Genomic DNA, 14,783 nt, shown 5'->3' with positions numbered 1-14,783 from the left:
AGAAGATCGAATCATCAGAGCACTTTGCAGTGCAAATATCTCTTCCAAACTGGAACTCATGAAACAGTTTTTCTCCAAAAGAGAAGCTGAAACGACACAGTCCACTGAGTCTAGTGTAGACGTTCAGTATGAGCTGCTGGTCGCTGTAAGATCTCCCAAGGCCTCCAGGTGGCGCTCTTGTTGACCTTCATCTCTTTGCTGAAGGTGTTCTGGTCTGAGCGGCTCAGCCGAGGCTCCGCACTTTCCCTCCTGTTCTGATCACATGATGTCTGCAGCTTCTGGAAGAGCTTCAGTCTTCTCTGGCTCTGTGTCTTCATCTCATCTCTGGATCTCACGGACACACCTGGAGAAGCCTCGATTGACAGCATGCGAACTGGAATTGTGAGCGTCATCTCCAGGATTTCTGCTTTCTCCAGCTGGGAATCAGGAACTCTGGAGCCAGAAGACACTCGAGCTGCTGATGAGACCATCTCTGCGCATCTTCTCCACTATTGGCTTTCTCAGCTGCAGATCGAGACAGAAAAGCATCAGGAACGTGTCTTGGAATAAGCAGCGATTGAGAAGAGTCGTGAAAGCTGCTGATGTAATGTTGCTGTAAGGAGGATCATGTGATGTACCTTGTTGTTGAGAGGGAGATGCTCCTTTGAGATGATTGTAGGTGTCATGTCTGGATCTCTGTGCTGTAGATCTCTGTGCAGAGCGAGTCTGATTCACACCGGCTGCAGATCCTCTATTTATACTCACAAATCTCCATATGAATGTGTGAGGCTTGAGCTTGTTGGAGTTTCTCACAGTTTGGAGCCAATGGAAGAGCTCAGACAGACAATGAGGGATGTGGGCCGCCACATGCTCAAAGCTCAATGAACACGCAGCTGCGAACTAACAGATCTTTATTCTGGCTGCTGTCACTGCTGGAGTCTCAGAGACACACAGATTCACACACTTCTGTTTTCATCACATTAAATCACTCACACAATAGAAGTGTGTCTGTTCTCACAGGAGTAACTCGGTTCCCAAAGGCTGAATCATCTGTGCCGTGTGTCGCACTGGACCATTAATAAACTTTATTATAGCTGGACTGTTGTAAGAAAAAAAAAACAATAAATGATCAAATAAATATATAATAAAATAAAAATAAATCTTCAAAATTTTAAAAAAGTAACTTATATATCAGTATATTTTCTTTAAATTGACCCGGATTAAAATTTTTGATAAACATAAAAAAACCTTTTGCACAGAAGTGATTTTGAAGTGAACGTGAATGACGTGGGAAACGCTTGCAGATCAAAACTACTTCGAGTTTAAATCCCTGGGGTTTTATTAGTATTTGTCCGTCTCATTATCATGTGAATAGACACACTTCTATTGTTGTGTTTGTGTCTCAGTGTGAGAAACTCTGGAGAACAGAGTCACAGTTCTAGTGTAAATAAATAATGTGCAACTTTTATGCATTAGTACGGAGCACCTTAAGTGACACGGTGATGGAAATAATCTATATCAATCTATATAATCAATCCTTCCTCCAAAAAACATTTTTGTCTTACCCTGATTCACAATGTTAAGGCTATTATAAGTTTTAGACGTGTCGGAATGGTTTCTGGAGAACAGAGTCACAGTTCTAGTGTCATCAGCATCCTAAACCCAAACACAACCTCAATATCTGACACACACAAGAGAGTCGACACACTTACGCATATTTACACACATGCACAAGCTTTATCCTGCAGTTTCACATGGGAATAGACTTTCTTAAAGCATGTTAGACTTTCAAGAGTCCACAAGTGTTTGTTTAGCACTGACAAGATCAAAAATCATCTGTATCATTTTTCAACTCTCTTGTATTTTCAAATCTATAAAGTGTTAATGATGCACTATATAGAAATGAAGTCTAAACCTAAATTAAATTTGTAGTTGAACTTTTTTTTCCTTTGCATTTTGTTTGAAATTCTATAATATACACTTACAATAAAGCTGAAACCTGTGCTGAAATGTATAATTCTTTGCATTTCTTTAATTGTTTTAAAACAGATTTTCAGAGCATATTGACTGTGTCCTCTGCATTATTTACAAGCTGCAACTGCAGAACTCTTGAGTTGAACATCTTGTGGGAACCTGAAATGTCCTGCATCCCCACATTCATAAAGATGAATATACGTGACCTTACTGGCAGATGGCAGTGAGGAGAACATCCCACCGATTCACTCATCAACACAGTATTGTTCAAAATTCTGAGGCTTCTGATTGGCTGAGAGGAGTGAGGTGTGAGTATAAATGCAAGATCATTTCACAGCGAAGACACTTCAGTCCAAACTGAGCTTGAACTTCAACATGGCGACTTACATGGACGTGTCTTTCCAGAGCAGCTTCAAGACTCAACATGTTCAACACGCAAGGTGAGAACTTCAGAAACTCATGGATTCATAAAGCATTATCTTCTGGTATTTATTCAGCTTTAATCTTTTAAATGCACATGAACTAAAGTGATTGTGTTGTTGTTTTCAGATGCGTTCTTACATGTTTGGAAAGAAAGTGTGGCAACAGTTTGGAGAAGCTGAAATCTGCTCTCGGAGAGTATCTTCAGAACGGCATCCACACCTCAGATCTTCTGGAGAGGGCCGTGTCCTTCATCACCCTCAAACGAGTTTTACTTTCCCATGACGGATACTCCAAATATTCCCGTGACATCCTGCGTCTTTTCCCGGATCACTCAGAGGATGTAGCAGCGTTGTGCTCGGAAGAATGAACATCACCTGAAAAACTCTTCACACAAACCACTCTCAGAAGAAAGACTGAACATCAAGAAGACTCGCTATAATGCCTATAACTTTGTATATAACTGCATGTCTTAATGATTTTTACATTTGGATTTATATTTCTTACTCAAAAGAATATTTTTATATTTTTGTTTTTACAAATGCTCCGTTTTATGCATTATATGCATTATTTCTGGCAGTTACACTGCAATATGCCTTAATCTTTGTGTTTGTAAATGAATGCTGTTTTCGTTTAAACTGCACAAAGAGTTTTTAACCCAAAGCTCCTTTAATGGAGCAAATGTTGTTCTATATAAGTATTGTGATTCAACAATGATCTCAAGCCATTCAAATGGACAACTGCGTCCAAAAAAATGGAAAATAAAAGAAGTTATCTTTTTTTTTTACAATTCACATTTCAGTCTCTTATTTCATGTGTATTATGAAGATTTCCTGCTCCATAACAGGTCAGGCTCTTACATATAAAATATGCCACATGTTTCTGCTCTCAGTTAGAACAGAGAAATGCATTTGATCATTTTGCTCGTGCATTAAATGCATTGAATATCCTTAATGCATTTTAAAGGATAATTCTTGTATTTAGCACTTTGAGTCTCTTTTCTGGTTTGTTTTGGACGAACTAGAGTGGTGGACACAGAAATGTTGACGATGGGTCCTGTGTCTCGACTTTTTGACTCGTTTAGAATCGCCTTTGACCGCTTCAGAGTGGCTGGCTACGGGCATGCACGAACATGTCCTTAAAACAACCCTTAACGTTGCAACTCACCGAGTGGTTAGTGATGTTCGTTGATGATTAAAAACAAATATATCGGCGCAATGTATGATTTCAATCCGTGTTATTTGCTATAGTGGAACTATTTTTTCAGATACCTCACAAACGCGTATAAACTTCCGCTTGATATTTGAGTCTGAAGCGCAGTAATATCAACGAGCAATGAGTCCTCCAACAGAAATCAATGGGATTTTACAAAATGCCAAATAAAACACGACAGAAACTGTATTTCGCTACGCTACTTGTTTTGGAACATCAACGAACACCACTAACCACTCGGTGAGTTGCACAGTTTTGAAAACGAACGTTAAGGGTTGTTTTAAGGACATGTTTGTGCATGCCTCAAAGGCGATTCTAAACGAGTCAAAAAGTCGAGACAGGACCCATCGTCAACATTTCTGTGTCCACCACTCTAGTTCATCCAAAACAAACCAGAAAAGAGACTCAAAGTGCTAAATACTGGAATTATCCTTTAAGTTAGTGATTCCTTGATCTGGAGTTTGTGTATCCCAGGATTACTCAAACCAGTTCTTTTTTAATGTTATAAAACTAAAATTACGACTTAAAATATTAGGGCTGCCAATAGATTCAAGTGCCCTATATATAAAAGTATTAATACATGATTGATGTCCAGATTTCTTCAATTCTTTTTGAAGAAAAAATAAAATAAAATTGTATGCATTAGTATAGCCTACATAATGATGGAAAAATAGGCTATATTTGAATGCTTTTTCATTCCCCAAGAAACTTTGCGTTCACTTGCAAAACCTTTGCGTTCCCCTGAGAAAGTTTGTGTTTGCAAGCATAACTTTTGTGTTCTTTGAAAGCAAATGCAACATTTCTCAGTGGAACGCAAGTTTGCGAGTAATACAAAAGCACTGATTTATGTCACAGGATTTTTTCATCCCATCTAATTTTTTTCTTCACCATGTCCCTTTAGGCTCTCCGTACATTTGTGTGAATGGCATGTCTAACTACAGAGCCCCTAAATTATATTTCATCATCAATCCTTCATCCAAAACGTGTTTTGTCTTACCCTGGTTCACTATGGTAAGCCTATTATAAGTGTTTATATTTTAGACATGTCGGGATGGTTTTGGCGGGAAATTGCGTACATGTCACTCGCCCGTGCTTGTCTCGAGGAATCACTGACTTAAAATGCACTTAGGATAGTTAATGCATTTAATGCATGAGTAAAATGATAAAATGCATTTCTCTGTTTTAACTGGGAGCGGAAACATGTAAACCTAGCATATTTTATATGTCGGAGCCTGACCTGTTGTGGAACAGGAACTCTTCACACATAGCCTACTCTGGATGCTTTACCGCGTGTCTGATGTGAGAGGTCAGGGGTTAGTAGTCAAAACGAGCGAGAACAACACGTGGACATGGAGCCGATAAATCTCCAACCTCCGGGGAATCACCCGTTTTAAACAAACGCCGAACAGAGGAGAGTCTGCGGGCTTGGCTTTTCAGAGATGGAGAACTGAGGGATTGAAATGTTGTAAAAGTGACGCGAAGATTATGGTGTTTTTATTACACATGTGAGTAGGGTGTTTTATTGAACATATAAATTGAAGATGGTTGATGCGTGTTTCTGAGAGCCTTTAAAACCTGAGTTTGCAGCGTTTTCCTGATAGAGAAATTGAGTCTGAGAATGAAATGCTTGTGTGTGTGTGTGTGTGTGTGTGTGTGTTGAAGGAATGACTGTGATTGTTGAATGAGTTTGTCTATTGAGAGAGAATTTTGGGATGGGATTTTGTGGGTTCATTTTTTTTTATAGAAAACATCGGGACTAATTGTGAGGCGGACGTTTGTTATTTTTGGCTTATTTCCATTCAAGACAAAAAGGGAGAAGAGTCCTCCTTTTAACACAGGCTACAATGACATTAATAATCACAGAATTCAATTGATTGTTTTATTTCGCAGCAGAAATACATTCACTGAACTGCTCTAGTGTTTTAAAACTTCAGTTGCCTTCACAGAAAGACAAATGATCACGTGATCAATTAAAATGACAAATGCCAATATGACAAAGTTGGCTATAAACCTTCACAGAAGGAACAGTGACCGCTGTATACAGTACAGGAGAAGATTTAGAGAACGTTGAGAACCAAAAAAAACGCTTACAAACCCTTAAAACAGGATGAATTTGAATATGATAGACCAAAGAGGAAAAGATCAAATATGAATCATAAAGTCTCTGTAAAATGGTAATCTCAGAGGAAGACGAATATGAGCCCAATGTGAGCCACTATATATAAACAGCATAGAATTTATAACGCATCACATTAATATCAAGAAATTATAACATTTCATAATATATATCATTTTCTGTGTAAATTGATCAGCTTTTAGGACAAAGCTTGAGTATGTTAAATCAAACTGATTATAAACCGTCTTTACAATAATAAAGAAATTGGTTTCTTCACATCTCTTCAAGATGTAATGTAAGTCAATGTTGTCTAATATAGACGTCAGTATATATTCCTATCAGAGAAAGAGATAAAATATAAATCCTAAAGTCTCTCTATGAATATCATCTAGGAAATCAAATTTGAGCGACAATCAGCACATAATCAATAATGAAGCAAGATTCTTGTCATCACATTAATTTCAAGAAATTATAACATTTCATATAACGTGCTGTGTAAATCGACTCTTCATCAGCTTGTAGAACAAAGCTTGAGTATGCTGTCAGATTATGAATGGCCTTTAAAATAATAAAGGAAGTGTTTCCTTCACATCTTATCAAGATGCATTTAATGTAAAAGTCAATGTTGTCTAATATAGACGTCAGTATATGCTCCCATCAGGAACTCTTGAGTCTTCATAGAAGATCGAATCATCATTATTTAATGTAAAGGTCAATGTTGTCTAATATAGACGTCAGTATATGCTCCCGTCAGGAACTCTTGAGTCTTCATAGAAGATCGAATCATCAGAGCACTTTGCAGTGCAAATATGTCTTCCAAACATGAACTCATGAAACAGTTTTTCTCCAAAAGAGAAGCTGAAACGACACAGTCCACTGAGTCTAGTGTAGACGTTCAGTATGAGCTGCTGGTCGCTGTAAGATCTCCCAAGGCCTCCAGATGGCGCTCTTGTTGACCTTCATCTCTTTGCTGAAGGTGTTCTGGTCTGAGCGGCTCAGCCGAGGCTCCACACTTTCCCTCCTGTTCTGATCACATGATGTCTGCAGCTTCTGGAAGAGCTTCAGTCTTTGGCTCTGTGTCTTCATCTCATCTCTGGATCTCACGGACACACCTGGAGAAGCCTCGATTGACGGCATGTGAACTGGAATTGTGAGCGTCATCTCCCGGATTTCTGCTTTCTCCAGCTGGGAATCAGGAACTCTGGAGCCAGAAGACACTTGAGCTGCTGATGAGACCATCTCTGCGCATCTTCTCCACTATTGGCTTTCTCAGCTGCAGATCGAGACAGAAAAGCATCAGGAACGTGTCTTGGAATAAGCAGCGATTGAGAAGAGTCGTGAAAGCTGCTGATGTAATGTTGCTGTAAGGAGGATCATGTGATGTACCTTGTTGTTGAGAGGGAGATGCTCCTTTGAGATGATTGTAGGTGTCATGTCTGGATCTCTGTGCTGTAGATCTCTGTGCAGAGCGAGTCTGATTCACACCGGCTGCAGATCCTCTATTTATACTCACAAATCTCCATATGAATGTGTGAGGCTTGAGCTTGTTGGAGTTTCTCACAGTTTTGGAGCCAATGGAAGAGCTCAGACAGACAATGAGGGATGTGGGCCGCCACATGCTCAATGATCCTCTGTCTCTGTGTCTCAGGGGAGAATCTGGGAAAGTGCTGACCTGTAGAGATCACTGAAGAAACACACGCTCGTCATTAGAAACGCGTGGCGTCAGTGACTCCTGCATCGTCTCGTTCCACATCACATCATTCCTGCACATGGCGTCTGAATTACTGTGTAAAGCAGCGTTTAATTCACATTCCTAAGTTTAATATCAAACTGGAATATTACTAAAATATATACTGTATATAAAACTGTAAAACCAATTAGATAAATTCAAATCATACTTTATTTATGGAGTGCATTTAAAAACAACAGAAGATGAACTAAACTGCTGTACAATTTAAGAATAAAGTTTAAACTTGAGGAAAACAGAAAGAGAGGAACAAGAATTATACATTAATAAGAAAAATACTGAATAATGAAATACAATATTACGTCAATACAAACTAAACTGTTAAAATTTGAACAGTGTTAGACACATATGGATTTATGTGCATAAAGTTCAACAGTCTTTCCAAAGGAGTAAGTGCAGATATTTCATGTCCTAATTTATGATTTTCAGCATCATGACTGCAGTGATGTCACAGCCTGATGATGAAGCAGATGTGTGTGTGTGTGTGTGCTGGTCAGTGTGAGTAGATCTCATGTGAGGTTCCCACACTGACTCTCTGTCTTCACATCAATGGAGCACAAAAGCATCCAGAGTCCTGAATGAAGCATTAGTGCCGCTGAAGACTCTGTTCTTCCTGACGTCACCAACCATCTGGAGGCAAACCAGTCAGTCACTTATCACACACTTTCTGATCACAATTATTCTCATGCACATATGCAATTTTCCTGCATATTTAAATGTATTATTAAATATTTTGCATATTCCATTTTTAAATATTCTTTTAAAACCCTTTTAATTCACTTTTTTTTTTGCATCAAATAAGATTTTAGTTGCATTTGTGAAAAAGTTTTGCATCTAGATGACAAAAGTTTCTTAAGTACCTGATGCAAAAGCTTAGTCATTGTAAAAGTTCATGATGCATAAAGGAAAATAAATAGTGAAAGTGCTGATTCTGGTCACACTGCTGATGACATCATGAATGACATCATGTAAATGCATCATGCATGTGTGTAAATATCCATAAGTGTGTCGACTCTCTTGTGTGTGTCAGATATTGAGGTTGAGTTTGGGTTTAGGATGCTGATGACACTAGAACTGTGACTCTGTTCTCCAGAGTTTCTCACACTGAGACACAAACACAACAATAGAAGTGTGTCTATTCACATGATAATGAGTGTTAATGCAGGACAGATTCCCTACAAGCTTTCTCACGCCTCTGCTATATTAATACTATAATAATAAGCAGACTTAATATATAAATCTGAAGACTAATTTCTTAAAATAAAGCAATTCATTTTATTTTGAAACTTATACTATCAGTATATGAATTTGAAGTTATAGTCCAATCTATTCATGTTGACCTCTGACCCCTGGTCTCTTACTTGAGGTCTTTGAGTGAGTTCTGTCTCTCACGCTCTCTTCATTCACTCAATTTAATCTCAGAATATTCATTTTGGCAAGGTTTTCTCAAAGTTTAGACGAATGTTCTTCTAGTAATGTTTTGTACAAGTTATCTGGTCTTTAAGAATGTTCTCAAAACATCAGCACTAAAGCATTATTTATACATTGCATATAAAACAGTTTTCTGGGATTTCTTTTTAATTTTTTTTTTTTTTAATGTTACTTGTTCCATAATGTTTGCAAAATGATAAAATGAAATGTTCCTTTAACGCAGGGTTCCTCAAACTCGGTCCTGGAGCCGCTGTCCTGCACAGTTTAGCTCCAACCCTGATCAAACACACCTAGCTGTGAGTTTCTAGTGATCCTGAAGACATTGATTAGCTTGCTCAGGTGTGTTTGATCAGGGTTGGAGCTAAACTGTGCAGGACAGCGGCCCTCCAGGACAGAGTTTGAGGAACCCTGCTTTAACGTTTGCATAATCAAGAAAAAACGTTTTTTAAACATGAAAAAAAAAAAAACAGGATGCTTTTAACGTTCAAAGAATATTGAAGAAATAATGTTTTCATAACTCTACGAGAACGTTAGCAAAGCGCGGCTAGAACATTTTTGTCAGCTGGGCGGCTATACTGTACAATCTTCCTCCAGAAAAAACTGTAACATCAGTGCTAAACAATGCAATGAGGGATGTGGGCCGCCACATGCTCAAAGCTCAATGAACACGCAGCTGCGAACTAACAGATCTTTATTCTGGCTGCTGTCACTGCTGGAGTCTCAGAGACACACAGATTCACACACTTCTGTTTTCATCACATTAAATCACTCACACAATAGAAGTGTGTCTGTTCTCACAGGAGTAACTGGACTTGACAGGTTTCATGAGTTCAGAGACCATCAGAATGTAATACTGTGCTTGTGTCAGGTTTATATTTTAGACAACCTATTAAATGGCAACCACAATTATTTATAACAGTATATATAATTAATGTTATGGTTGCCATAGAATAGGTTTTATTCATATATATATATATATATAAATGCAAAGATAATACACTCTCTATATAATATATATATATATATATATGTATTCTCTATGCATTTATTTCCAATAGTTGGAATTGAAGAACTCTTGTGATTCAGTAATCATACAGTTGTCTCTGACTTTCATATTTTAAGTTGAACATCTTGTGGGAACCTGAAATGTCCTGCATCCCCACATTCATAAAGATGAATATACGTGACCTTACTGGCAGATGGCAGTGAGGAGAACATCCCACCGATTCACTCATCAACGCAGTATTGTTCAAAATTCTGAGGCTTCTGATTGGCTGAGAGGAGTGAGGTGTGAGTATAAATGCAAGATCATTTCACAGCGAAGACACTTCAGTCCAAACTGAGCTTGAACTTCAACATGGCGACTTACATGGACGTGTCTTTCCAGAGCAGCTTCAAGACTCAACATGTTCAACACGCAAGGTGAGAACTTCAGAAACTCATGGATTCATAAAGCATTATCTTCTGGTATTTATTCAGCTTTAATCTTTTAAGTGCACATGAACTAAAGTGATTGTGTTGTTGTTTTCAGATGCGTTCTTACATGTTTGGAAAGAAAGTGTGGCAACAGTTTGGAGAAGCTGAAATCTGCTCTCGGAGAGTATCTTCAGAACGGCATCCACACCTCAGATCTTCTGGAGAGGGCCGTGTCCTTCATCACCCTCAAACGAGTTTTACTTTCCCATGACGGATACTCCAAATATTCCCGTGACATCCTGCGTCTTTTCCCGGATCACTCAGAGGATGTAGCAGCGTTGTGCTCGGAAGAATGAACATCACCTGAAGAACTCTTCACGCAAACCACTCTCAGAAGAAAGACTGAACATAAAACCTAAAAAATCTGAGTTTAAGATATTTGAAAATCTCAAACTATAATGCCTTAGTGCAACTTTTATATCTTTATTTTTTTATATATATATTTCTTGCTCAAAAGAATATTTTTATATTTTTGTTTTTGCAAATGTTTATTTTATGCATTATATGCATTATTATTGGCAGTTACACTGCCATTTATTTTAATGTTTATCTTTGTAAATGAATGTACTTTATGCTGATTTTCATTTAAACTGCATGAAGAGATTTTAAACCAAAACTCCTTTAACTGGAGTAAATGTTAAAAGTACTGTGATTGAAAAATGATCTGATTATTCTGATGATAACACAGTAAAATGATGATCATATCAAGCCATACAAATGGACAATTCTGTCCAAAATAAAACGAGAGATTTACTACACTTCACGTTTCAGTCTCTTATTTGATTTAATCATTCTCTTTTTTGTATTAAGAGAGTTTCCCGCTTCATGAAGTGTCAGATTCCTACAAAATAAAATCAAAATAGGCCATCGCCTACGTTCATTTTGCTTGGCATTGTTAAAGGGATAGTTCACTTTGAAATTAATTTTTGATATGTTTTAGCTTACCTCAAGGGCATCCAAGATGTAGGTGTCTTTGTTTCCGCAGTAGTTTCAATTTTGATATTTTTAGGTCAAACCGTTCTTGTCTGTCAGTCATATAATGCAGGTCTATGGTCACTGGCTCAAAACCCAAGCACAGAGTCCAAATTAAAACAATTCCCCATCGTCCAAATGAAACAATTCCCCATCGTAAGTACACATTGATGGCCTAAGACACGAAACGAGCGGTTTGTGTGAGAAAACGAACAGTATTTATATCGTTGTTATCTCTTGAAAACAGCACACGTCCAAATGATCTGACGGCGCGGGCGGGTATAGATATATACATAGATGTCGCCTTGGCTACTGCAGTTCATTGGAACGAAACCGTAGCCAAGCGACATCTAGTGTATATATCTATACCCGCCCGCTGGCGGGTATAGATGTATACACTAGATGTCGCCTTCGCTACTGCAGTTCATTGGAACGAAACCGTAGCCAAGGCGACATCTATGTATATATCTATACCCGCCCGCGCCGTCAGATCATTTGGACGTGTGCTGTTTTCAAGAGATAACAACGATATAAATACTGTTCGTTTTCTCACACAAACCGCTCGTTTCGTGTCTTAGGCCATCAATGTGTACTTACGATGGGGAATTGTTTCATTTGGACGATGGGGAATTGTTTTAATTTGGACTCTGTGCTTGGGTTTTGAGCCAGTGACCATAGACCTGCATTATATGACTGACAGACAAGAACGGTTTGACCTAAAAATATCAAAATTGAAACTACTGCGGAAACAAAGACACCTACATCTTGGATGCCCTTGAGGTAAGCTAAAACATATCAAAAATTAATTTCAAAGTGAACTATCCCTTTAAAGGTGGAAACACATTTTCCTAAAACTGGACAAATGTAATGATCCAAATCATGATCAATTGTAGTTTGAAACTGAAACGGCAGAATACATGAAGAACAGAATTGTTAGTTGCAAAAGTTTTGGGAGAGAAAATAACATATAGACCTATATAAATTGCATAAAGACTTGCAAGTAGCTAACTTAGTTCTGTTACTGAAAATAAACGTTAACTGCAAAAAAAAACAAAAAACAAAAAACCCAAACTTATTTTATTTCGCCTAGCTGCCAAAGAACATATTGGCCAATTACACACTTTAACACAATAACACACTTCAATACAGTATGTGTCTATGGAGTCAAGATAATCAGATTCGACTCTCTGGGCCTCTTCAAACACACACTTGCAGTCTTTGCACTTGACCACTTACATGACGCATTTACTGTATTTGGCCCAAGTGTTCAAGTAGGCGTGAAGACTACAAGTGTGTGTCGAACTTTTGATTACCTGATGGGACACACTTATAGTGTTGCAAAAATGCTTTATTTAGATTTTCAATACGTTGCATTTTAAAATAAACTTCTAAATGTCTGGTCAGTGGTCCATATGTAACAGAAGATTGTGGTTACAATATAAAGCAGTTGCAAATGTTGTGAAAAATACGCATGGCCTACTCATCTTTGCACCAATAAAAAGACAGCTTAATTTGTTTTACTACCAAATTACATGTAGGGGAGAGCGGGGCACAAAGTAACGCTTTTTGACTTTCTCAGTTTGTGTAAATCTACTTATGGTTCAGAGTATTTATTTTTTCCCACATTAATTTCCCACATGTCTAGTACAATTATGTGTTTTTGTTTTATCAATACAGTATATACTTTTTTCTTGATACACCCCGAAAGAATGGAAGTGAAATGTGACAACATGCCCCATAGGTGGGGTTCATTGTAACATGTGAGGGGCACATTGTAACATGACCATATGACAGCTTAAAACGTTATCTGATCTAATAAAAAATATATACAAAAAAAAACTAAAATATTTTCTAAATAAAATACAATTTAAAAACTTTTTCATATAAAATAATGGCAATTTTTAATAATTAAATATAAACTCATTTTTTAGTTTTGACTACGAACACATGAAAACAGCTATACAACATAGTTCAAAACAAATAAATAATTAGTAATTTCTGAACATTGACTCTCAGTCTTTATTTACCTTTTTCTCACGTTTTCTCAATAAAATTAATAAAAGTATAGAATATAATAGCATATTTCTAATAGGGGCACATTGTAACGCAGTGTCACAACATGCCCCCGCCTGCACAACTGGGATTTAAACCCGGCTAGTGTCTTCTGCTAGTTAGCGAAGCATTAAATAACTATCTCAACTGTTAAATAACATCTTGGAGATTAAAATAACATCAGATTTGTCTTATTTTAAATAAACACAAAAAATAGAGATGAAAAATTAACTTAAGTAAGAAATTTTTTTTGCTATGGTTTAATAAATGTCTATGGATATCTTCCAAAAAATAAATAATTTTGGCGGATTTTTTTTTTTCTATATAGTGTTGATATGGCAACTAGTAAATACACAAAGTTTCGTCATCCAAGCATGTGCGGAAGTATTTAAAACAAGCGTGTTACAACTAGCCCCGCGTTAGGTTGTGCCCCGTGCTCCCCTAATATCTAATTAATTTAACTTACAGTGGAATGTTTTCCTCGCTATATCTCGCAATTTCGGGGCATGTGGTTTCCCGAGCCTAATGCATGATGGGATATTCTAATCTTAGCCTCGAATGCCGCTCTGATGTGGTATTCAAGATAGTGTGCGTTTAGTGTGTGTTCAAGGCACTGCGCTTTGGCATTTTTTAGACTTAAATGAGGTTTTCCGGTTACCGTGATTTTGCCAAGTAAGACATGTTCCTGGATCAGCATATTTTGTTGATCTCGGAATAACATTCCTGTCCCAAAATGTAGTCCTTACCCTCTATCCCTACCCCTAAACCTAACCCTACCCATAACCTTTCCCTAAAATCAGAGGGAAATGACAGGTGAATAACACTGATGTTGAAGCACCTCACCCTGGTTCTAAGCCTAAACTTGACAGATGTAAACTTGTCCCTCACATCTGATTGGTTGATTGGAAAGTTGATCCAGGAACATGTGGTACTTGGTGAAATCACGTTCACCAGGTTTTCCACTCACTCCCTGTCTCCCTCTTATGGTGTTGTTGGGAATGTTCAACCCTATACTGGTTGATTGGTGTTGGTTGGGCGTGAGGACAGCTGATACTGAGAGCCTTTGGTGTTGAAGGGGTGACAGGCTGCGTCTGAAATCGAGTAGGTACTTATTTTGAATATCGCGACCAATAAAAAAAAGTAAGTTCTATAGGCATATAGTATAAATGTAATCTGGACATATTACATTCACCATGTTGCCCTTATCATGTGACCTACCAACATCCAGTTACGTCGCTTTACTGCAATTTATAAGTCCTCTACCGTGGCCTAATGGGATAGTTGTGTCAAATATGCACACTTCATTTATGAGTACTGTGAATTCAGACATACTTATTTAGTCACATACTGGTTTTCGCCCACTATATAGTAGGGAAGTATGTGATTTTGGATGCAGCCTGTGAT

General features: G+C 37.7%; 2 protein-coding genes and 2 pseudogenes across 4 annotated transcripts; 2 read left to right on the top strand and 2 right to left on the bottom strand.

The window, feature by feature from the left end:
- Positions 1–3: 3 nt before the first annotated feature.
- On the bottom strand, positions 4–990 carry LOC311282130 (annotated as a pseudogene). Its single transcript, XR_014630346.1, has 2 exons — positions 618–990; positions 4–504 (listed from the first exon to the last, which is right to left on the bottom strand). The product of XR_014630346.1 is annotated as an uncharacterized misc_RNA (transcript).
- A 947-nt stretch (positions 991–1,937) lies between these two features.
- On the top strand, positions 1,938–3,163 carry LOC311282136 (uncharacterized protein). The gene is made up of 2 exons (XM_084395740.1): positions 1,938–2,393; positions 2,503–3,163. Exons 1-2 carry the CDS (start codon positions 2,272–2,274, stop codon positions 2,741–2,743), a joined length of 363 nt encoding a protein of 120 aa, XP_084251866.1. The 5' UTR covers positions 1,938–2,271; the 3' UTR covers positions 2,744–3,163.
- Positions 3,164–4,936: 1,773 nt separating this feature from the next.
- LOC311282135 (uncharacterized protein) lies at positions 4,937–11,112 on the top strand. Its single transcript, XM_084395739.1, has 4 exons — positions 4,937–5,090; positions 7,878–8,092; positions 10,002–10,301; positions 10,411–11,112. The coding sequence occupies exons 3-4, from the start codon at positions 10,180–10,182 to the stop codon at positions 10,649–10,651; spliced, it is 363 nt and encodes a 120-aa protein (XP_084251865.1). The 5' UTR covers positions 4,937–5,090; positions 7,878–8,092; positions 10,002–10,179; the 3' UTR covers positions 10,652–11,112.
- On the bottom strand, positions 6,461–7,319 carry LOC311282131 (annotated as a pseudogene). The gene is made up of 2 exons: positions 7,088–7,319; positions 6,461–6,974 (listed from the first exon to the last, which is right to left on the bottom strand). The product of its transcript is annotated as an uncharacterized misc_RNA (transcript).
- Positions 11,113–14,783: the final 3,671 nt, after the last annotated feature.

The sequence above is a fragment of the Rutilus rutilus genome (genome assembly GCF_951802725.1).
Source record: "Rutilus rutilus genome assembly, chromosome: 22".
Classification (NCBI taxonomy): Eukaryota; Metazoa; Chordata; class Actinopteri; order Cypriniformes; family Leuciscidae; genus Rutilus; species Rutilus rutilus.
This window is presented reverse-complemented; position numbering and strand designations above follow the sequence as displayed.

Excerpts from the sequence above, each read along its gene's own strand:
- LOC311282136 (XM_084395740.1), top strand. The coding sequence starts at position 2,272 with ATGCAAGATCATTTCACAGCGAAGACACTTCAGTCCAAACTGAGCTTG. Across the intron at positions 2,394-2,502 it reads CAACATGTTCAACACGCAAG|ATGCGTTCTTACATGTTTGG; the intron begins GTGAGAACTTCA and ends TGTTGTTTTCAG.
- LOC311282135 (XM_084395739.1), top strand. The coding sequence starts at position 10,180 with ATGCAAGATCATTTCACAGCGAAGACACTTCAGTCCAAACTGAGCTTG. Across the intron at positions 10,302-10,410 it reads CAACATGTTCAACACGCAAG|ATGCGTTCTTACATGTTTGG; the intron begins GTGAGAACTTCA and ends TGTTGTTTTCAG.